This window comes from Mugil cephalus, chromosome 15 (assembly GCF_022458985.1).
Source record: "Mugil cephalus isolate CIBA_MC_2020 chromosome 15, CIBA_Mcephalus_1.1, whole genome shotgun sequence".
Lineage (NCBI taxonomy): Eukaryota > Metazoa > Chordata > Actinopteri > Mugiliformes > Mugilidae > Mugil > Mugil cephalus.
Genome location: NC_061784.1, coordinates 7,075,634 through 7,100,233, shown reverse-complemented (window position 1 = coordinate 7,100,233; position 24,600 = coordinate 7,075,634). Strand labels below are relative to the sequence as shown.

Below are 24,600 nucleotides of genomic sequence, written 5' to 3'. Positions count from 1 at the left end.
GCGCTGTGAATTAGAAATCTCTCCGATAAATAGTGCATGAGGAGATGTCTGTGAGAAATCTCAGCCAGTGAGTCAGCTCCAACTTTTACTCTAAAGCCTTTACCCACAGCTTTTTCAGATGTCCTGTTCGAGCAAGAAACCCTCCCTCCACATCACAAGATATAGCACCTATTACAGGAACGTAATGTGATACCTTTGGCAAATAATCTGAGCCTGAATCTAAAAGACTAAAGCTTCTGGCTCAAATGTCTTGCTGTGGATGTGATTAAAGCAAGTGATAATAGCACTAATGTGCATAGACAGATTGTTGGCTTCGGGAATAGATAGCTCTTTTGTCGACTGGGAATGGCTCGATGTCTTCCTCGGCAGAGGGGCTCAGGGTGTGATGTGTGAAGGGGAAAATGAGATGTAATGGAAGTGAAGAAAGGAGAAGATGAGAGCTAGTTTGGCAGAGTCGAAACACAACCGCCTGCATCCTCTGGTTCGGCTGCATACCTTCTACTCAGCGCCCCAACCTGTGAGAAGAACCATTTCTTGAGGGTGAGTCTCTCATTTGCATTCATCCTAATGATCAAAAATGACTCAGTTCACTGTAGTGTTAACTTTTTTTGTGTTTTGGTTGAATCAGAGGAAAATAAAGAACACTAAATATGGTGATAAATTAGATGTCATAAATAGAGAGAAGTGAAAAAGAAATATCTATGTGTTTTGTGTTAATGTGCATAGGCTGTGACCCTTCAACATGGGTACAATTATCCATATTCCCAGTAGGTGGTAGCATTGCCACACTCACGTCTTCTGAGCCGTAAAACTCCAACAGAAGACGTTTGCGACGTCTGTTGCCGTAAACAGCATCAGGATGTCTGAACGGGCAGCTTATGGCTTAGCCTGAAAGCTAACAGCTTAGTTTTATTTTCGTTTCCTTTTTCTTTAGTGTCGTTTGGCGTTCTGGGCTTTTGTACTAGATGGGGACTAAGAGCTTATCATGAAACTCCGGGTGCAGACTGACAGGTGAGCTGTAGCCTTAACAAGTATGGCCGCACAGAAAACATCTGTTAGCTGCTAATGCTAATGCTAGTTGTGTTTAGGAAGCGGCCAGCTGTGCGTTACCTGCGTCTGTCACTGGAGCTGAACCCTTTGACTTAATGCTATGTCTACACCGATATAGTTGCAAAGATATGATCACACTCCGTTTCCGTAGTTTGGGATTATTATTTGTGACATTGAGTCAATTTGAGCCAGCAAACAAAACTTTAGCTAACCCGACTACAGTCATCAACAATCAATTCTCTGGAATGAAATACTGCCAGTGTGACACTTAACTTGAGTTACACTTTTCTGTCATTCACCTTGGACGTAAACTTTGTAAAATAATACAACAGCGGTGACTAGACTGTTTTCTCTGAACTTTCTGATCGTTGCTGAATCATAACATTGAACATAGAAAAACTGTCAGACTTCAAACATGCTGTTTGTACCGGTCAACTTATCAATACATTTATAATGGCTGTGGCTGTTGGACACCAATCAACTGCAACATTAAAACCACTAACATTGAGCATATTGTGACAATACACAATATGAAAACTTGAAAAACTTTTGGACCTTTTGGACCCTATAGCAAGGACACTCAGATACACACACACAAAAATGGTTAATGAATTCAAAAAACATGACAAACGGCACAAGGTGTTTGGCTGCCACTAACAACATCCTGTTGTCATGTCCATTCTCTGATGCGTCACAACTGTTTTGGAGGCACAAGGAAGACCTCCACAATATTAGGAACATTTTTAATGTTGTGGCTGATTGCTAGATAGAGGTTTGTCTTTTGTGTCTCAGGAGTGATTCCAGAAGAACCCTAAAGCTGAGAGAGTATCCGGCTGTAATGCAGCCAAATTCAAGTGAGCGGGCGGATCATGCAGGAAACGGTTTATCCCTGACTCTGCAACCAGAGCTTCTCATCAGGGCACCGGTCACCGGTGCCGCCGCCGCCGTCTGCCCCGAGAGCGGTGACGTGCGGGTGCCCATGACCGGCGGCCCCGGGGAGTCGGGTGGAGGCGCGTCGTCCAGGAGGTCCAGGGTCAGCTCCCACGGCCACTCGCATTCGCACGGGCACAGTCGGGCGCACCACCACTCCAGCTCAGATCCCGAGCACGACCCGTCCGACTCCGACCTGGACTCCGGAGAGCCCAGCACCTCCCTGTCCGAGCTCCGCTGCCTCTTCCGCTGGCTCCAGAAGAGTCTTCCTTTCCTCGTCATACTGTGTGCTAAGCTGGTCATCCAACATGCTCTTGGTGGGGATGAGTTAAACAAACGATATTCCGTGATTGGGAACTCCAAACAAAACGAGCCATAACCTCTCTCTCTTCATTCACCAGGTTTAGCAGTTGGGGTCGGGCTCTTCACAACTTTTTTATATGTGAATACAAGCATTCAAACTCAAGTCTTTCTTCAGGTAAGTGAAGAACTGTAAGGGCGCCCGTGACGTGTTTGTGAGTGTATTTGCATCTGATGTTTCTGTTGTCGTATTCCCTCAGGACCGTCACTCAAAGCTGCAGTGCGTATGGCTGCTCGTCTTCCTGGTCTCTTCCACCCTCCTGCTTTACTACACGTTTCTCACTGAGACACTTTATTATTGGTAAGGCTTAGTTTTTCTCTCTCTTCTGATGACATGACGCCTTTATTTAGTAAACAGTAGCTCTCAGCCAGTGAGTCAGCCATAGCAGCATCAACAAAACCGTCTTTTACTTTCGTGTTACAACGGAGAAATATCTGATGTGTTGACCTGAATGTGGCCCTTCTTCTAGCCTCATCTTCTTGAGTCCAACCATTGAGCCGCTGGGTTTCTGGGAGATTCTATGGGTCGTGGGCATCACCAATTTCATAATAAAGTTCCTCTTTATGGGAATTAAGTGCCTTATTTTGCTGGTGCCCTCTTCACTGGTGACCTACAGAACCCAGGTAAGATCGTCAGGTTTCTCCTTTTGATTGTTGATTTAATGGATTGAGTTCTGTGTATTGGCAGGAGCACAAGTTTGTTGTATGTCTCCAGGGGCGCTGGCTGATGCTAACTGAAGAGCTCGGTCAAGTCCACCAGGCCACAGCACCTGCTCCACTGTGGTTCCGCTACCTGGTCACCTACCAGGAGACGGACGGCGGCCCTGGACTGACGCTGGGGATCCTCCTGGCTCTGCTCTACCTCATACTGAAGGTCGGATAGCGCGAACTAACAAGCAGTAACACATTCCCACGTTGAGAGTTAAGTGAAAACACTTGTTTTTTTTTCTTTCAGCTTTTAGGATTGTACACACAGTCCTCATCTTTACTGAAAACTGTGAGGGTATTTCTGATGGGCGAGGTCAGTGGGAAACAACTTCTTGGTTAAATATTAAACTTTCAAACCTGGTGTTCAGTGGTGACGTTCTTTCGGTTTCGATTTCTCAGCATACAGGCGCAGCAGCCACAAGGAGTCAGTGCAGCGAGGCTGGAGACATCTGTCCCATCTGTCAGGGAGAGTACAGGGAGCCTCGGTCTCTGCTCTGTCAGGTGAGACAAAAAGCGGAAACTGCAGGTCATGTTGGTGGGAAGGAGTTCATTCGGTTCACACTTTGTGGTCCCTTATATCCCTTAAATCAGATTAACTTAAGTCTTTTACGTGTTCAACATGCTGACGTGCTTTCGCGTCTTTGCCGCGCAGCACATATTCTGTGACGAATGCATCGCTCTGTGGTTCAACCGGGAGAAGAGCTGCCCCCTCTGCCGCACGGTGATCACCGAGAAGGTCTACAAATGGAGGGACGGTGCCACATCTCCACACCTGCAGATTTACTGATTAACGAGGCACACATCAGGAGCTTTCGGGTGTGGGACATCGATATTAGCTTGTATGTATTATGTGATTATTTTTTTTTATTATTATTTTTTCCCCATGAATGTCAAACCCGATTGACAAGTAATGTCGTACACACTGTTTCATTAGTCATTAAAGGGCTGGGCTGTCTGCGCGCTGAGGCCAGCACTCACACCTACAGTAGGCTTGTTTCTGTTTTTTTTTTTTATTATTATTATTACCAGGACATCCCTACTGATCACTTCCAAGTTAATTATATTACACGCCCTCAGTATTTTTTTGATTTTGCCATTTGTTATGCTTTTTTTTTGTGTTGTGTTGGTTTTAATCACCTGCAATTTTGGCATATTCTTTCCTAATGACAGAGGTGAAATTGTCACACTTCGTTTCTTCTACTTGTAAATATTGGAACCATAAGAGAATTATACAAGAAAGTATTTTAAACTGATTTTTCTTCCTTCCACGAACCCGTCTCACTCAATTTGTGGAAGCAACTCTTTTAAAGGCTGAAAAATTGTGCTATAGATGAATCCCTGGGCTTGAATTTCAATGTTAGACCTTAAGGGCTGACGACGACGCAACACCTCTAGTGTACGCAGTGACGCGACAAAGTCACAACAAGCATGGACGTGGCAGGCTGAAGACAGATTTACAGTTTGCCTTTTGCTAAACTTTTCATGACTTGTGAAAATGATGCAGCCGAGCTTGAGAGATTGATTTACAAATAAATTATTTTTCTATGGGGGTGACGCCGCCCCGTTTTTGTCAAAACCAAAGACTGGGAGAAACATCTATTTTACGTATGAAAATCATTCACTGTGTTATTTTTATCCATTAAGATCCACAAAGTATCTGAATAAAGATCTACATTTGAATTACAGCTGACTTTTTTCCTTTATGTAGCAAACTGGGAGTGACCTCAGAGAATATCAGCAGATTAAATGAGCAAATCTTTGTGCTGTACATTCGGCCACACTGACCTGGTTCAGAAACGGGATGCGTTAATTGAATTCTTTTATTTTGATTTAATTATGTACAGGATACATACATGATACACGGCCATCTGAAGGGGCTGGTCCAGAAGTGACACATCAACAGAAGTAATGTTATTCAATGCCCACCACTGATTAAAGACATCCCTTCTCCTTAAATGATGTGTTTCCCACCAGAAACGTGTCAGAGTGTGTGTGTGTGTGTGGATAATTATTAATCCCGCCTGAATCTCTCACAAACCTGACAAATGATCCTGCTCACGATGATTAACGAAGCAAGGAGGTGAACGTTGGGGATCGATCCCAGCCTTTTCCCAAGAACAATTACAATATACAGCTGTACATACATGATGTACTCGGTCAGCACAAGGCACAATGCCATTCCCATTGGTTTTTGCATCGGTTGTCTTTTTACACAATACTTGAAGCACTGCAAAAAGGAAAAAAAAAATATATATATATATAAAACAAAAAACAAAAGTTCAAGTTTTAAGCAAGTTTTTAAATATCGAAATGTCTTCCGAGGATCCCCTTTGACTGTGATACTCTGCCACAAAATAAATACCGCAAGACATTCAGGCCAATTTTGGAATTTATATATATATATATATATATATATATATATATATATGTATAAAAAACAAAAAAACTCATCTGAGGTTGTTGTAAGACATACTGTACATGACAAAAGAAATCAAATCATCACACATTCTGCTGCCTCGTCTAAATAGTACTACATAATAAATACATAGTTTGCATAGTGTGGACAATGCAGTGGAACCACAATGGCACTTGAAATAAATAGAAACAGAAAGTCAGTGGAGTAAAAAGTGGAGTGGCTGCTCTTGGTTGTTGTAGTGGAATGGTAGAAGACGATCAGTCCAGCCTGACAACGATCTGTACAGAAGCTTCACCCGCGTGTGAAGCAACTGCACAACAACTTCCATGAACACGTCGAGCATCACTGTAGAGGATGTCGCCGTGATCTAAAGTCTGACTGCACGAACAAACAAAGCTAACAAAACAAAAAAATCATGTTTGACCTTTGAAGCGTTAGTCAGAAACATCAGTAACACATTTCTTCGGTAGTTTTCCCCATGATTCAAACATTGCTTTTGGTCATTTCGTTAAAGTATTTGGAAACCATTCGAACGCGAGCCAATTTTTCACTCATTCAGTTTTCGTTGGGTGGGAATCATCGGCCGACGCCGTGGTCAGTTTTAGGAGGAGTGTGTCGAATGGCTTGATTCCAGAGGCTCATGTAGCAGCTTCACGTCGCACAAACTCGTCAGTTCAAACAAAGCTCTAGTAAGATGGTCCACTCGTATACAGTACCAGCCGCAGGTTTGGACACACCTTCCCATTCAGTGTTGGGGATTAATACTGAGGACGCCAAAACTATGGAGGGGCACATGTGGAATTGTGTAGTAAACCGGCCAGTTTTGAACAAACCACGTTTTAGGTTCTTAAAATTAGCGTTGAACATTCTCTCGATCAGATTCACGACGTCGTCACCTGTAATGGTTTTCAGTTAACAGGTGTGTCTTGTCAGGAGTCAGTTTGTTGAATTTCTTGCAATCACCCGAGCTAAACCCATCTGAGATGGTGTGAGATGAGTTGGACAAGTGCTCGACACCTGTGGAAACTCCTTCAAGACCTCATGAAGCTGACTGAGAGAAACGCCAAGAGTCGCAAAGCTGTCATCAAAGCTAAAGGTACACTATAATAATATAGAGACAATAATAATAATAATAAAAAATTCAATGAAAAGCTGTGTCCAATCTTTAGACTCATACCGTACATACTGGCAAACCTACTCAAACACAGAGAGCCACAAAAAAAAAAAAAAAAAAAAGTCCTACTCAGAAAAAGCACCAAAGCACCCCAGACATGAATGAATCTGTAAAAGGCAGTGATTCCCAATCTGGCTCAGAGTATTTTTGGGTCGACATGCTCGCAGTCTCTACTCGTGCTTGTGGCAATGAGACTGCATGACTACGGGAGTCAAAAAAAACAAGAAGGGAGGAGGCAGGAGATTTAAGTGTGACACAAAAAGGCTTTCTGGAGTCCGTTTACATTCAACACAAAAGAAACTGAACAGTGCTTTCTGAACAGGCCTCTCCTAACAGAAACCCGTCCAGTCGGAGAAGCAAAGCAGTGCCAGCATTTGGTATTGATTGTGGTGGAAGTGATGCTCTCAGCTGAAGTTTCACGTGTCTTTTTATAGCTGCTTTCTCCACCTACTCGTGACCCACGCTACAGTGACAAAGGCAATGTGTTTCTTTCCCTCAAACATAAAGGAATACTGTGATCATTGTGGATTTGCTATCCAGTAAATCTACCTACCGACAGTGTGACCATTCACCAAGACGCCTGGCATGTCGAGGCAGAAATAAAGCCTCTTGTAACCAAATTCTCTCGCTCTGTGAAGAGGGTAACCAGTCGTAAACCTCATGGGTAACATTGCCCAGACTCGGATAAAGAGCACCAGTAAATCCTCACGATAATGCCGGCACACTGAAACCGCCTCGGCCCTCTCATCTGCCGGCGTTATTGAGCCAACAGCCAAGAAGACTTTTCATTAAAGAGCACCTCTCGCACACGCCGAACACGCCGCTCCGCTGGCTAATCAGATGTCTACTGCTGATTATCTGCGGCGGGCTGAGGAAGGTCGGGCTGAGTCGGGAGGAGAGGGGGGGAAGGCGCTGCTGGAAGAGCTGGTGATCGGCGTTGACAGTGTCAGTCAATTTCTTAAAAAAATTCTACGAGTCTCTTCGAAAGAAAACAATAATAATCAAAAAAAAAAAAAAAAAAAAGCGAGAGGAGGAGAAATTGAAAGAGAGCTAAAGTTCGCGGGGCGAGCCGAGCGTCATAGGTTCATGCGGAGGTGTTCGGGCCGCTTGGAGTTCATGGGGTAGGCCTGCTTTTTGTAGGGCCCCGCGTTGATGCCTGAGGGTTGCCTGATGGGGAGCGGGGCCGAAGCTTCGGAGGTGCCGCCGCCGCTCGTGTCCATTTGCTCCACGCTCGACACCTCCATGGGTTGGTCCACAGAGCTGCTCGGGGACAGCAAGGACGGGCTGCCCGTCGCTAAAGGTCCCCGGGGCCAACAGTCCCCTCCAGCAAACTTCAGCGGACTGTGGTGGAAGACATGAAAAACATCCATCATTCCCCTGAGCTATCCTGTAGGAGGTTAGCGTGATTATGCAGTACAAAAAAGATGCCGACACACGAAAACCTCCTCCTTCACCTCCAGTTATTCTAGTTCCACGCACTACTCTTCAAATGGTCTAATGGTTCACTTCAGCCAAACAGGCCAATGAGTCATCACTGCTTAGTCACACTTGTTTTGAAGGAAGGAAAAACCTGCAAATGACCAACGCAGTTCAACAGAACCAGAGACAAAAACAACACGCCGTTACCTCACAGGTGTCCTCGGGCTTCCTGGGAACTTTCGGGGCGAGCGGACCTTTGGCTCGAAAGAGAACTTCTCTTTGACGTTCTCAAGCACGGACGGGGCTACATATGTGAAACCCTGGGGAAGCCAAAAACAGACAGAGGGAGATCTAAGTCCACTTCTTCAAAGAGCATCTTTCCAAAAACAACCCACAGCTGATGATGAGCAATGAAACGCTGAGAAAAGCACTTCATGCAATGTGGTGAGAAACAGTGAGCGAAGCTTCCAGGAAAACCAACAGGATTAAAAACCAGATGGGACGCATTAACCGATTCTCGTAAGACATACTTGTTGAAAAGGAAATATAAAAACATTGTGTCCAGAGCTGGCCTCCGTTTGTGTGTTTACTCGCAGACAACACAGGAACAGTAGAGACCGGGAGTAAAATGCTCAGCGTTTGATCAAAGGCCGCATGTTTTTCCACTTGAATTAAGCAACATCACCTTCAGGAATACGAATGTCGCGTAACATTACTATGTACCTTACAGCGACTGACCCACAACTGTGCGCAGCATTCAGGTTTTGAGTCTAAAAAATAAATCTGAAACACGAGTGTCGCCACTTATCCAGGTAGTTTAATACAGGACTATCTGTGTGTTGTGCCCACTTAAAAAATTCACACAACTAAGGTCTGTTTACAACCAGATACTCACCTACAATTAGATTTTATTCTTCCAATTAGTGCAAATTAGTCCCATTCATGAACTCAAGGTGTGAAACTTTTTCGGGGAGAGATGTTAAAACTGGATTAACAATTCATTCCTAGCAGGGAAGCGATAACGATTTTTGCTGGACAATATATTGTCCCACAAACTATTGACGACAAACGATATTATTGTCAAAATTATTTTGAAATAATTAAAATGATATTATGGCATCATAATACAAGTACGCTATTTCAAAAGCAAAAAACTGATAAACTTTTATTTCTCAAGAGTATTTAACACTCTAATTTGAATGTCAAGAACTTTTAAATATCCTAAATAAATAAAACAAACAAAAAAAGTAAAACGGACCGTCGGTACAAGGTTGCATTTCTTTTGTAACGTAGCGAAGTCCGCTCTCAGTGAGCACACATTTTGCACTGTTTCGTTTATGTTTACTTTGTCAACCAAACACCTCAGCGAGTGTTGACTGTCGGGAAGAAAGCTTGTGTGCATCTCCAGCTGCATTTCTTCCCAGCTGGGAAAACTGGATCAGACGGTTGTGTTTCAGGTGCGCGTACAAGTTGGTTGAATTGGCTCTGCTTTCAAACTTACACGACGTACTGGCTCATCTGTGTTAATGAGCTCACCTGCTCATTTGGTTTAAATCTGAAATGTTCTCACGCTGGGGCCGTGGCATTCGGCTTTTAAAACCATCCCTTTTATTCCGACAAATTTCTACTCGCTCTTGACTCCTCACTTGCTGCTAGAGGCCTCGCCCCCAACCCCACTGAGTCAAAGAGAGTGATGGCTGACAGGAGGGTTCACTCTATTCATTCCTATAGAAGCAACGCGCCCAGTTTCTGAGACCGATGCAGAAAGTGAACCCTCCTGTCATTCTGCCTCTTTGGTAGAGAGAACTCTGGAAAACGTATGGCGATCATCACGGTTGGCAAAACTATCGACTTTGTTTCAATTTATCCCGGATTAACTGATTAATTGATTTATTGATTGTTGTGACAGGACTTATTCTTAGTCCACCTCCTCTGATTAGAGAGAAGTTTCCTCATTTTACATGGATGTGGCCACCATCTGTCTTCTCTGACTAAAATATAGATGTCATTGTCTTCAGAGGTTTGTCCTCGTGATGTAGGTGACAACAGGAGCCATGCAATTTTCAGATGGCAAACATCCACAAATGTTCCTATAAAAGATCCAACTCCCAACAATTCCAGTGTCCCTGGTTCCGTCTTGATTTTTTGGATATACCACGACCTAGATCACCAAGAACCTTCACAGCCATTGTTCGCATGACTCTTTCTTGATCATATACCCTGTTGGTTTTTGTTTATTACTCTTTCCAGACAAGTTTATTATGTGTTGCGTTGAAATTGCAGCATAACTTCTCCAGGACTATTTCCTGTATTGCATGCCATGTTACTCTACCCACCAGGAAGACTTGATTGGCACTTTCGCTGAGCGTGGAGTCATCAGGGCTGTCCACTGGAGTCTGGCTGGTGAACTTGGAGTCGAACTGGCTGACGTCATCAGCTGATTGCTGCCAGCAGAAGGTTTTAGGTTAATCACGGTGCAGGGACGGGTCGCAGAGGAAGCCGATTCACAGAAAACAGACTCACCAAAAACGGTTTAAACGGAGGCTCTACTTTGCGAGCGAGGAGGTCGTCCCAATTTATATGCCGGAAGAATGGGTGGGCCTGTGAAGGACGATGACAGCCTCAGGTCTTTTGTACTTAATGAGTGTGCTCATCTTTCTCAGTTACTGGATTCAGTATCAGTGACACGCTGCATGCAAAAACATGCGACATATTTACCTGAACCTCAGCAGCATCTCCCGGTCCAGCCCCCAGTCTCAATGAGGCGTTTCGTTTCAGCAGCTGCAATAAAAAAAAATTTAAAAAAATTAAACTATTTTTCTGCCTTTCTGAATGTTATTAGTGGAAGCAGCACAGAACAGTGAAGCGTGGGGTAGATGGAAGGCTTTAACGGCTCACCTTTTTCAGGAGGTCCCTGGCTTCTTGAGTGAGGTATGGTGGAAGGCTGAGTTTGCATTTCAAGATTTTGTCAATGGTCTTCTTACGGTTTTCACCAGTGAACGGAGGCTAAGAAAGAGCAGAAACAACAGCTCAGCAACACGTAGTCCTACAACGCAGACCTTGTAGGCTTAGACTGGCAGCCGTACAGTGGGGCCGATTGTCGTGTACTTACTGCTCCTGTCAGCATGTCGTACATGAGCGCTCCCAGGCTCCACCAGTCCACAGCACGGTTGTGTCCACTCCTCATCAGAATCTCTGGAGCCCTGACGAAGGAGAGAGGGAGGACATGTTGACACACCGCGCTGTGTGTAAAGTAGGGACAATATCTGAATGTACACACAGCTGCAGTTTGTTCAGTGTGTGTCATACATGTATTCAATGGTGCCACAGAAGGTGTGTGTGACCGTCCCGTCGTGGATGGACTCTTTGCATAAACCGAAGTCGGTCAGCTTCACGTGTCCTGGAAAGTGCACACAAGTTACAGTGAGTGAGAACAAACAATCCATTAACTCCGTCCTGGGCAATTTGATAGCAAGTGTCCAGCTTAAAGGATCTGTCTTCACACCTGGCATTAAAATGCATCCTCACACGAGAGCACTTCAAAGCCGACCTCTGTCCAAAGTAAGATTTTAACAGCTGCTGACTCTAATGGACTGCTACTGCCGTTTCAGAGTGTCTTTTATGACACCTGATACATATTGCAGAACAAGCTCTTATTATATTATTATTCATTTATTTATTTATCTCCACCCTGGTGTTATTTGCACAAAGCTCAGATTATAACTGAACAGTCAATGCTTCCATTTATAATATATCGTGCAATTTTTTCTTGAATGAATGAGTAAATTTCATTTACGCAAGAGCATCCCTGCTGAGTGGGTGGTTTTTAATGTGACCCCGGACCCACTTTATGTTCACACTGTCAAAAGCATTCAGTCAAATGTGGTCTGAGATCAGATACTTTAATCTGGTCACTTTAAGTGGTTTAGCTTCCTCATTAATACAAAGGTCTTTTTAAAGAGCACATCAGGATTGTGTACCATTGTTGTTGAGCATGATGTTCTCAGGCTTCAGGTCTCGGTAGATGATGCCTTTCTGGTGCAGATGACCCAGCGCCATCGAGATCTCAGCCAAGTAGAAGCTGTCGGCACAAACAAATTAAAATGCATTGACATTCGCACGATGCATTTTCCCTCCTTACTCATCGCTGATCATGTGCATTGTATTAACACAATTTCCCCCCCACATATAATGCTCCTCCACCAGTCCTCCGCACAAAGCTGCCAAGCTTACTTATAGCTTACTCACTTAGGTTATTCCAGGAATATTACACACCCTTATTTGTGCAGCAGCCTCGGTTCCTGTAATCACCATTTTCATCTACTGGCTGTGTTTATAAAACAGAGGAACATGTTTGTCCCTGTTCCACATGACACTCACACTGCCTGAGAAACAGTGTCGCGCGTCCACCTGGTTCACGCAACTGAACTAACTTCAAACCTGTCTGTGTTCTTATGATGATGTTACACTTCAAACACATCAGAAATGAAGTATCATCTTTAGAAGCGTTTGTTTAACTGTGACCAGCTATTCAGGAAAGTTTCTGACGCTGTTCTGAATCAGGAGTCAGCGTGAAAGATCACCAAGACAAACAAAACACAACAGCGGGTGTTTGTTAAGATGCCCATACGGTACTCATTTGGAAATGGTTTAGCCCTTTAAATACAGGAGCACACCACTGACGGTCTGTGTTTCTCCCAATTGATTTCCTGCTCGACTTTAATCCTTCCTCTGAACAGCAACTTTCTTCTTTTCATCTGGAGCGTCAGAGACCTTTCTGAACCCAGGTCTCATTCGCTTTGACTAAAACAGAACTGATAGAACCCAAGTTACATTGGTAACTCTCACAACTGCTGTATCCTAGTTGCTGTCACAGCATCGTATGAGTCATTGTGTTTATTCCCCTCTTTAGCTGTGTGCTAGTGATTGTGTGTGACATTTATATATAAAAGTCCTGCAATGTTTTTTGCATTTATATTTGCAGGAATAGTCATTTTGATCAGCAGAGACACTGAAACCAAGTAAGAGGAAACATAAAGGCCACAGTTTCCTGTCCAGATCATCAGACTAACTCACCATGCTGTGTCTTCCATGAAGATGCCCTCTCTCTCCAGCTGCATAAACAGCTCCCCTCCTGTAGTTACCACAAAAAAAAAATGTGTGATCACTTTATTGTAAGACAAATTTTACTCCAGTTTCTGGCGACAACACCATATCCCACTATTTGCAACGTGTCGACAGATCATGGCTATGCTCACCGCTCAGGTACTCCAGGATTAGGTACAGTTTTCCGCCTGTCTGGAAGGCATAGATGAGGTCCACGATGAAAGGATGCTTCACCTCCTCCAAGATATTCCTCTCAGCTTTGGTGTGCGCCGTGTCCTTCGCGTTGCGCACAATCATGGCCTGGCAAGGGACAGAAAAGCAGAGGAGGTCAGAGTGAAAATGCTCATTCACAATAAACTGACCCTCGTTCGCATCATAGTTCGACATCAGCTACGAGGGCAGGGCAGGATGAAGACGCCGAGGATGGTAGCTGCAGTCTCATTAAGTCAATAAACACGGTCGTTAACTAAAACCTCAGGCTTCTGGGAATGTGAGCTGGCTTTACAAGCACAGTCAGACATGAGCTCTTGTGTCAACTGCAGAGATCTGACCAGAAGAAGCAGCTTGGAGGTTTCATGGGAATAGCCCTGGTGCCATTAGTTTGGATGGTCTGTCCTCATATCCAGGCCCCGTCCATCGCACGTCCACCCAGAAAAGGCGCACGGATGCAACTCAATCACCATTTTCATATTATACCACACTACCGTGTAAGTACACTAGGGGGCAGTTAAGTCCACCTTTAATGGGGGGATCTAATGCAACATAACCGGATTACTCTGTATATCAGGCAGCTAAAAGCACATTCACTCACCTTCTTCAAAACTTTCATGGCAAAGATCTTCCCAGAGGTGGCACCTGACACCTTCCGAACTTGAAACACCTGCACAAATGTATGTAATATCAAGATGAATCCAGACTATCACACAGACTTAAATATAAGACTTACTAATCCTTTAACGTCACATAGACTCTGTGTCATACTGAGCAAGGCAAGATGAAAGACTTGTTGTAAATATGACCTAAAACTTTTTTTTTGTATTTTGCATTGTAGTCTTAGTAGCCATGTACAACAGTATTACAGTGTTCGTCCAAAAAAAAAAAAAAAACGAAGAGATTAAGATGAGATAGCTAGAAGTAGTGATGGTGTTTGCCCGAGGGTGCAATGTTGCTGACTCACTCTTAAGAAAGTTGAACAATATTTTTTTTAATTTTTGACGACCTGCAGCCACATATGCAAGAGAAACCTACAGATGATGTTAAGTCACTAACCCTCTGGCTGAAATGACCATATCCTTTCTTCTGTGCCTCTATAGATTGTAAAATATAATTATGTCATGCTTGGAACATGGAGAAAAGGCATGAAGATGACAAATTACTGATGTGCATAAAGCGTGTTACTTTGCATGAAAAAGACGGATTGTTCATAAAATAAATAAATGAAATAAAATGAAAAAGACTCTACTGCATCTATTGTTTTGGCTAAAACGCAACCGGGCGCTACTTTGATTTGTGCAAAACAAAATCAGCATCTGCATCTCTGCAGGATTCCTGGAAGACTGCTCAGGCTATCAGGGGTGACGCAAGGAAACTTCAGACCGAAGCCAAAACTTGTACTGTCATAAGAAGATTTAAAAACAAAAGCTGCTGCGTTGGAACCAATATGCATTTACTTTGTAACATGAAAAAATTCCCAAGTTCCAGAAAATGACTCCTTAGTCATCACAGACAAAACTGCTTCAAGACAGAGTAAGTCATGCATCTGCTTGCTCAGTGGAGAATGTTTCCAAAATAACACTGATGTGCACTGTCATTGTCAAGTTTAGAAAAACATCAGAAGACATGTCGGGCACAAGAAAACCCCCACGGTATTTACTTTAAAATATAATCATGAAAACAAGACAGATGTCTGCATTTATATCTATCAGGTGAAACAAGAGACAACCCATGATGCCAGATCTTACAGTTAAAGGTGCAAAGAGATGCTCTTTAACAGCAGATGTACGCACATTGCAACATATCTGTGGGAAAAGTGTTGGTGATAAACTACAATGACAATGAAAAAAACTGCTGAAATTTCCAGCATGCAAAACTCAGTTTCCAGTTACTTTGTTAAAAAAATAAAAAATCCCCACCCATTGGAATCTCACAACAACTGCAAAGTCCTCCCCCACACAGTGGCAATGCAGAAGGTTCCGAGCCAAGACAAGCAAATGACAAAGTGGTAATTCCCACACATTCACAAAATAACTTTTTATGCACGCTCCAGTGACCTGGAGTTTCAAGTTTAGATTTCAGATGTCTCACCTTTCCATAGCCACCTTTTCCCAAAACTTTCAGCAGCTCAAAGCATTCAGGCCTGATCTGCTCTGTTCCCTTGTTCACGCTGTTCTCTGAAATTTCAAACTTCTCACAGTCATCCATGTTACTGGCAAAACAAAACAAAAAAAATAAAGATGAGACGAAAATAAAGAAAGAAAAAAAAAAGCACATTCAAAATATTTACTCATTGTTCTGTTTACAATTTCCAGGACATTCAGTCACGGTAACAAGTGTTCCAAGCACTTGATCCTAAACACAGGAGTGGGTGGTAGTTGAACTGAGGGTGATACAGCAGTTTTGTTTGAGGGAATAAACAGCGGACTGAGGGAGACCAGTCAAGTGGTTCCTAAATGTCAGTGAACGCTTTCAATAGAGTATTAAATAATGGTAATTTTAGTCCCTGGTCAGACCTTGCAATAACGTCTGTCCCGGGAAAATCCTATCGCAGCTGGCTAGCTTTACGTATGTGCGGTTACAACTGCCGTTAAAATGGGTGTCCGCGTGCGTGCCAGACAAGAAATGCCAGCAACGGTTTTGTGCTGTGTTTTCAAACAAACGCCAGCATCACTTGAGCCACAATAGAATATTACAACATAGATGCACAAGCAGCCGTTTGATGCGTCATGTCATGGTACATATTTTGGAACAAGCTGTGAAGTTTTCGAAATCACAAGCGCTATTATTTCTTTATTGTCCACTGCCCTGATGCACAATGCTCAGGTCACGACTCAAACTGGATTTCACTACATCAGCACAATCGCATCAATAATTATGTTTTCAAAGGGAAAATGAAACGCACATGTTTTGGTGCTTAGACTGCGAACTACATCCAAAATAACACATTTGCTAAAATCAAATATTAAAAAGTTATTAAATTTAAAGATTTAAGAGGTTTTATTTTTGGTCCTTCTGGTTTGCCTGTTATTGAGTTGCCATTTTGAAGTGATGTAATCAAATACATCACAGCGTTGGTTGGATCCTCGGGCCATTTGGACAGATAATGAAAGATCAGCTTGTGATCCATGGTTGGGGAAATGGACACAGCAGTGCAAAAAGTGAATATGGAGAAAGAGATCTTCAGACCTTGTGTAAATCCTCCTATTGGTTGTTGTTGTTCGAAACCCAAAAGTGCGCGCGACGTCCAATCTTTTGTAATTTTATCTAACTTTCACTGTCCATCTTTCTCAAGCTCTCTCTTCTCTCTTTCACTATCTGTCGCCCTCAGAATCACCAATCTAACCAACCTCATGACATCACAGGCCACAGAACGGCAAGATGGTGGCACACATGCTAAAAAAAAAAAAAAAAAAAAACAGCCACTGTATTTTCTTCTTATATAGTAACATTTGTCAATAGCGTTATATATTGTTGATAAGAGCAAAACTCCCGCATACAAAATGCGATTTACTTGATTGAGTGTTTCATTTTCCCTTTGATAACAGTGTGCTCATGTTATATAAATTAGTTTAACAGTTCTTGTTTAGATTTATATATTATTTGGTAAACTAATGAACATTTACTGCGTTGTTGTGTGTGTTTTTTTCTGAATGAATAAAGCATAACATCGCTTACACAACAGCCACCTTGATGTGTAGGCGTCAGGATGAATAAAGGATTATTTTTACTTTATCTTATTAGTGTGGCCCAGGAGTCATTGTGTGTTTACACCACCAAAAGGAAAAAAAGCATCACAGACCACCTCCAAATCCAAATCTCAATGTGTCAGATGTTAAAACAAGGTCTGAGTCCATGGTCTGGAGGCATGTGATGCTCCCTGATGTTAAATGGTCAGTCAGTCATCACTCCTTATGGGCCGGGCACAATACAGTAAGTCCACTTAAACTGGGTTAGTGAAAACACTCAGTATAAAAAAAAATATGGAAACTTGAGGCAATAAAATGTCCATAAAGTCTGGAAATGTCTCCTCTTCAAGTAAATGGTGGCTCTGTTTAATACTCACAATTCAAAGCTACTGCACTGGTCCATGTATTCACCGAGCTGACCCTGGAAACAACAGGACACAACATTTACATGTATACAGGGATGTTACAGTAACACTTTACACTGGTTTAACTCGTCAAATATCACAGGCTAGTTCACTAACACGACAGCAACCAAACTAGTTTAACAGAGCTTCCCATTAACTTAGCAACATTACCGAGGCTACCTCATGAAGCCGTGATAAAGTGGATACTAGCGGGGTAGAGGCTAGTCAACAGTGCCGCCTCTTTAGCTAGCATCGCCTTAGCTTTGGAGAGTGAGTTTTTATTTCATTTATACGCCACTTATAATACACAGCTCGCCATTCATGTCGAAGCGGCTGTCAAACAGAAAACCATACACCTTAATGTTAATAAACAGACAGTTTGATGTGACTACACCTCTTACTGGCGAATACCGATACAGCGCGTTAGCCGCTTATACCTCCATTATCGGACAAATATGTGCGGCCGCCCGCCGCAGTGGATTGGCAAATACTTTCGGTTTGTGCGCGGCATTTGTTTTATTACGCCCCGGACTTCGTTTTAGATAGTTTCACAGACTATTTGTACGCAGGGGGTGTTTAAAACGCGGCAGGGTGCTGTCCCATGGCTGTAGGATGATGACGGTCACTTAAACTCCAGCCAAACTGTGCGCTGTTTAACATTTGGTGATGCGGATGTCCGACATCTGTGGTGAAACTGAAACAGTGCCCTGCAAACATTTCAATGGCGGCGGAAGTGTGTGCGAATACGGTGAATTAGTTTTTAAGTGGAGCGCAGCAAGAAACCGCGGGAAAGGGCTGGACCATGACATGTCCGATAATGGATTAATGGCCAGAGATGTTAGCACCGCAGGCCTACGAGCGGCTCCTCGCCAGCTAAGTAGCGGCGGCTCCGCTGGCCTCGACGTTAGCATAAACTCACCCCGTCCTCCAGCTCGTCGTCAGAGACATTCTCATCCGGTTGATCCAAATCGATGTCGAAAACCCCGGCCATGGCCACGGCACTACGCTCGGTGTTTATTCAGAAAGCACAGCCCCGCTCCCCCGCCTCATGGGAGAGCCATCGCCGTCACAGCCGGCTACAGAAAGCATGGGCTAACCTCCCCTCCAGCTAACCAAAACAACACAGGAGCCGAGCGGCGCGATGAGCCTCTAGTGTCGGCCACCGGCACTACCCGGCACGACCCGGCTCTACCCGGCTCTTCTACCCGGCTCAGCCTGGATCAGTCACAGCACAGTAGCAGGGCTGAACCATAAATCTCAAGGAAAAAAAAAAAAAAAAAATCACACACAAATTTAATTTCAAATATAATGTGCAACAAAATAATAATAGTTAAAAACAACAACAAAAAAACAGCAATTGTTAATTTTCATTCAAACGTTTTTTTTTTCTGTGTGTGAGTGTGTGTGTGTGTTATGTCACTGATTAAGTTTTATTATTAAAGTGGGTCTCAAGAAAATATTATTAACTGTAGGTGAGTTTATATTTTAGAGTGAATTTATTTTATTTCCCTTGGGTTTCACTAGCACCTCTACCATTTTAGACTTAGCTTTATTTAATGGAAATCTACATTTAATTTTTGAGTGTGTGAGTGGAGAGGTGATTGGCACTCTAAGAATACAGGACACACCTCCGGATGAGCGTTATGTCAAGTGTCATGTTGATGTTCCAGCGCTTCCCAGAAATCTGAGGTATAATCTGATGTCCTAATTATTTCACTGAGAGACGGCAGGATGTGAAAATGAAAAAGTAGGCCTCTACTTATCAAACTATTCTCACTTCCTCTGAATTCCTCCACCTGCAGCTTACACAGTCATCTTCATACCACTCAAAGTCATACTCTGATCATGTAAATGTGGTTTACCTGTGGTTATGGGGTTGGTGGTTTAATTAAGAAAGTAAAGCATCCGGTTCTTTGCTCTGCAGTTTGGATTCCAGAAAACGCCAGGTTGCTCTCATTCTTCATGTTGAAACTTATTTGCATAGATTAAGGTGGTCGCTGTCTCTGATCATCATCAGAAGAAAAACACACAGAACAGACAGAATATTCCCATGCTTTAATGTGTATCTATAGTTCTGTATTGTTCTGTGACGATTTGCAGAGGCTCCAGTTTAGATAAGACAACAACACAAGGGGAAAAAAAAATTCATGCGCGCTAATCTGAAAAGATTAACCAATGACTCAGTCAACAGCAAATCAGTTGCTAGGTATTTTGATCGTACTTTAAATCACCAAAACATTTTTAGTACAGAAAATTGCTGATGTGGATCATTCTTTCTTTCTTTCTTTCTTTCTTTCTTTCTTTCTTTCTTTCTTTCTTTCTTTCTTTCTTTCTTTCTTTTTTCTTTCTTTCATTCAGATCCAAATCCAGAACCCTGAAACATGAATGCTCTAATTATTGCAATTGTTTGTCAGAATTAAATATATTCTTACTATATATTCTGAGCAGAATTACTACCACTTCAGCTTGTCACAGTGGGGACATCCCACAGGAGTTAATGATAAAATGAATGACGGTGTGCTCCAGCTAGTTTCTAGCTCCAGTATCAGGGTCATTGTGCATGCTGAGTCACAGTCACGCTGTAATAACTCAGTGTTATCAGGAACACCTGTGCTTTTCCACCTATGACAAGTCAAAATGTCTCCTGTGAAAAAAAAAAAAAAAGTGCATACGCTGTATGAGGTTAAGTCTCTGCTTGTAGTGGGCTCCACCCAGTTATAATCGGATCATATCCCTGTTATTCACTGCAGGGTCTCTCTACAACTTTCTTCTCTTACCAGTAGGTGGCACCGAGAAAAAGGGAATTTGTTTCTGGATGTGAAATGTATATACATATATGTAATTTTTTTAATACATCCTCATTTCTGCCTTTATAGCCATGCTTTATTGAAACCCTTCAGCCCCTACAATATGCAAATTATTAAATGTTTTTGGGGATTTTGTGGTGGACAATCGAGACTTGCTGGTCCCCCTCGTGGTTTGGAACGTCATCACAATGCAGATTCTTTCTTTCTAAGATGACAAATGAAGGGTTATTACAGAAGAAAAACATCAGTGTGTAGGATAAAGGGGGTTTCTCAAGCGCAGAGCATTGTAGTGAGAACACAAGCAGGTGTTTTACTTCTCACATACATATCGCAGAAGCATCTCTGAGGCCTGGGGCTGCATTGTGGCCACTCAGGTTGATGCTATATTGGGAATATTTACTCCACAGCAATGTTTGCACAAAGATGGTTTGTTGCTGTTTCCTCCCACTGTATTTACAAGCCCAAAAGTCTTTTGATTCACGTCCCCGTGTTGAGAGAGAGAGAGAGAGAGACGAAGGACTCTTTTAAAATGGCAAATATGTCTTCAAAATGCATCATCTTCATCGCGCTTTTAGAGACACAGTCAGATGGTTCCCAGCACAGTGACTGGGGGCGTCATAGGCGACAGAAAGCGGCTAGGATGTTGAGACTTCCTGGATGGTCCGTGGGTTCAGAGCACAGTGAAAATGTAAACAAGTAAAACATTTTAAAGTGGTAATTTTGCGGCGGTTACCCAGCTAAATAGAAATGCCAGAAACAACTTGATATTTTCTCCATCAAGAATAACAACACAAACACGGATTTTTATGATACCTATATAATCTATATCATGAAATCTGCAGAGCGCACCATTTTCCCCTTATGTGCTCATCGGTTTGTGTTGGTGCAAGTTTCGAAACTGCGCTTTTTCCTCTTGTTTAAAAGTCTGCATGTTTTGACGGGGCTGGACTTGAAACGGTTCATTCAGAGCTGATAGATTAACTTCCCAACGTAAATATAAAGCTATAGGTCAATTTTCACAAATGGGGAAACAACGTCTCGGCCAGCAAGCGTGCGTGTCCTGATTACTCATGGCGATGATGGGGTAAACAGGAAAGGTTGTTAAGTGCATATTAAATAAATTGAATCATTCCCTCCTGCTCATTTTCTTCAGTACGTTCAATGGGAAAGCAGTCAGCAGGGAGTCCTGGCTGCAGCACGACATAAATACCGCCTGCTCAAAAGAGGAGCTGCGCGGGTAAATTAAATTTGACCTACACCATATTTAAGTAAAAGTGACTGCGATTCCAGATGAAATTCCCAGCATCCTCAGTCCTGGGAGTGAGAAGTTCAGCCTTCACCACAGCTTCTTTTTTAGTGGGAGGTTTGCCTGAAGTCTTAGTCAGGAGGCTGAGGAAAGCCCCCCGCAGGTCAGCTTTACTTTGAGCGCTGCCTCCTTTCCATCTGATAGTTTGTTTAACTTTGATTGCCCAGTGATCAAAACCAGCTGCGCTGCATAACAAAATATGTTTTCTGTGTGTGTTCTCTGTTTTGTTTAGCTTTGTTTATGCTGACGAAAGAACAGACCAGAGACTGGTGGAAGGTCGCAGCGCTCTGTTGTGGGCCCGTGTGATGACTTGAGGTTGGTATTGTGTCCTTTCAAAAATCACTTTGCATATCAACTGACTGTGTTGTGTTCTCGTGTTTGGACTTAGTCAATATGTAAGGCCATTAATTTGAACTCGGGGTTAGAGCTGTCAGCGGCTTCATTTTTCATTTTGTTGAATGCATGCGCCCGGTGTTTACTGCGAGGCCTGTGGAGTGTTCCATCGCAATCTGAGTGTTTTTATGTGCACAATAAATACCAATAACGTGAGAAAACAGTACAGTTTTTATGATTCTCAATTGGCCCTTAAATACGAAGCGGCTTAAGTGGCAGGTGTTCCCCTTTAACCGTACAGCGGCCTGTAATTGACACAAATTTTCACAGTGTGAGTGAGCTATCTGATCAGAGCGCAGACCCAACATCTGATGTCAAGTGAAAAGGTGACGGCAGAACATATTGGGACACGCCGGAGGAGACGGGGGAGATCATTTTCAGTAGAGAGTTGGGCTGCAACCTAAGTTCTGACAGCCAGATCTGTGTATATGTTTGTTCTGTGTAAAGAGCAGAGGGTCAGTTATCAAATATCAAATATATAGCAAGTCCACTGTACTGAGAGCATGTGTTCGAGTGTGAGAGGTGAATAAATGACACAGCTGAAATTAAATGAATAGTATTGATTAACACTTTATAGGGGACAGGGGTCTTCAATGTTTTTCAGGCCAAGGACCCCCAAACTAATGGAGAGATTAAGTAGGGACCCCTTAACTATGTGTTCTATATTAAACTCAGCCTAGTGCTGAGTTTTAGTGCATTCGATATTAAGCTATTCAAATAACACACAGGTTCAAATATTGTTTTTTTATTCCAGTGACAAAGCGATCGATTTTGGCCTCAGTAGCTGGTTGATGGGAGCGAGCTGCACCATTAGCTTCTCTTCGGCTAATATTATATTGCAGCGTGCTTCTGGGATTTCACCAGGGCTGAATAGACTCTCAGCCAATTGAGAACCTGACAGAGCCAGCGTGTAATATGCGGATTCGTGATTGGCTCATCAGCGTTAGGGGCGGGGCCTACTGTGTACAGGGGGCTTAGGCTGACGGGCCTAATGTGGCGCTCATCATAAAACGTCGCGACAGTTCCTGTAACGCTGAATGACTGTTGACTGAAAGGTAACGTCTTCCGCCTCCATTTACCCCTTTACTAAAACACGTTGGATTCATATTAATGTGTACTTAAAGGAAGTTAAATGTGAGGGGGAAAATTGAAAAATTTATAAAAAATATAAAACTCAACCAAAGATTTTGCGACCCCCCCCCCCCCCCCCCCTTGCAGTACCTCCGTGGATCCCCTAGGGGGTTGCAAACCTATGTTGTAGGATGTTAGAAAACTGTTTTACTTATGTGAAATTATATCACTCCCTGTCCTTAAGTGGTAAAAACATGCACTTAGAGCATTAGAACATAAGAGCTTATTCAGGCATTTGTCAACACACTATCACATAAGACAACATTAGGCCACTACTCCGTGGTACCTCATAAAGAAGTTTAGTTTATTTGCACAGATGTACAGAATAAGAAAAAAAGGAACCACTGAAGGCTTATCAAAGAACCTCATCAAAATCAACATAAGATGTACATTGGCATTGTATAAACAATTGTGAGAAATAGACATGCCAAACAGAAAAAAAAATGTTAATGACAGTAAAGAAAATGAAGGAAAAGACTGACAAGTTTAGAATAAAATTGGCAAAAGGTGTCCAAACTGTTGCTGTCTTTGCCTCAGTAAGCACTGGAGCACATTCACACCTATATTTCATTCCAGTTCAGGAAGTAATTGATGACACTATTGTTACAGTGTTGCATTTATTCTTGGTCTGGTTCATGTTCATATGTTCACAATTCTGTGGGGGAAAAAAAGGAAATCAGGAAATAATCAAACTGAAAATGGAGCGTTGGCAGCGAGCATAGGAGCTGGCCTTTATTGCTGCTGTTCTGATCATGCACAGACACCACAGTCGGATGTACGCTCTACCAAAGATACATCAGGTAAACTGTTTGGTTATGTTACTACGTAGCAGTCGTATTGGCCTGTGGGCTTCATGTGTCCACTGCAAACGAACCGTTCTCAGGAGCAATCGCAACTGGGCCGAGGCCACCCTCTGTAACTGGGCTCAGCTCGTTTCACTTGTTCCAAAACCAAGCGTGATTGCTGCGACTCCTTCCAGGCCAAACAATCAACCTGGTGGCTAAACGCTCCTGGTTTCGGAACAACGACCTAGCTGTGAAAGCACCCTTAGAGAAAACTGTGGCATAAATGAGTGAGCTTTAAAAATAGAAGGAGCATTAGACATTTTGAACCGCTGTAATTACTTTGTGATTGATAATAGATCTTTCTGTGGCAGACCGTTTCAGACAGTTAATCAGACTACATATTTGGGAGAACATACAAAGAGAGGTCACGAAACAAACGGAATAGTTTCGTTTGTTTCGAACGGAATAAATCATTTCTCCATTCATCTTTATTTGGGATTAATAGGACCTAAGAACTATAAAAACTAAGCATCGTCTTTGAACAGGAAGTCATTTTTGGAAAAGAAATATGTCCTCATGCGTGGACATGGAGACTATTTTGCAATAAAATCACTGATGTGTAACAAAATATGTTCATTTAATGTCTGAACATGGCTGTGCAAAAGCAGAATTGCAAATAAAGTCCCAAGTGAAGTCCCAATGGCTCCAA

General features: G+C 42.8%; 2 protein-coding genes across 3 annotated transcripts; one reads left to right on the top strand and one right to left on the bottom strand.

The window, feature by feature from the left end:
* The first annotated feature begins 813 nt into the window (after nt 1-813).
* rnft1 (ring finger protein, transmembrane 1) lies at nt 814-4,733 on the top strand. The gene is made up of 9 exons (XM_047606916.1): nt 814-1,011; nt 1,843-2,297; nt 2,382-2,458; nt 2,541-2,641; nt 2,811-2,964; nt 3,056-3,214; nt 3,296-3,361; nt 3,448-3,549; nt 3,701-4,733. Exons 1-9 carry the CDS (start codon nt 986-988, stop codon nt 3,833-3,835), a joined length of 1,275 nt encoding a protein of 424 aa, XP_047462872.1. The 5' UTR covers nt 814-985; the 3' UTR covers nt 3,836-4,733.
* Nucleotides 4,734-4,850: 117 nt separating this feature from the next.
* On the bottom strand, nt 4,851-18,677 carry rps6kb1a (ribosomal protein S6 kinase b, polypeptide 1a). Of its 2 annotated transcripts, none has more exons than XM_047606914.1 (15): nt 18,389-18,677; nt 17,443-17,486; nt 15,468-15,588; nt 13,975-14,043; nt 13,316-13,463; nt 13,134-13,191; nt 12,038-12,138; nt 11,367-11,457; nt 11,170-11,260; nt 10,956-11,063; nt 10,776-10,838; nt 10,581-10,658; nt 10,394-10,501; nt 8,265-8,377; nt 4,851-7,979 (listed from the first exon to the last, which is right to left on the bottom strand). In XM_047606914.1, exons 1-15 carry the CDS (start codon nt 18,458-18,460, stop codon nt 7,715-7,717), a joined length of 1,530 nt encoding a protein of 509 aa, XP_047462870.1. In that variant the 5' UTR covers nt 18,461-18,677; the 3' UTR covers nt 4,851-7,714. The 2 variants fall into 2 exon arrangements, with proteins under 2 accessions (XP_047462870.1, XP_047462871.1); XM_047606915.1 differs by having other exon boundaries at nt 15,468-15,553.
* Nucleotides 18,678-24,600: the final 5,923 nt, after the last annotated feature.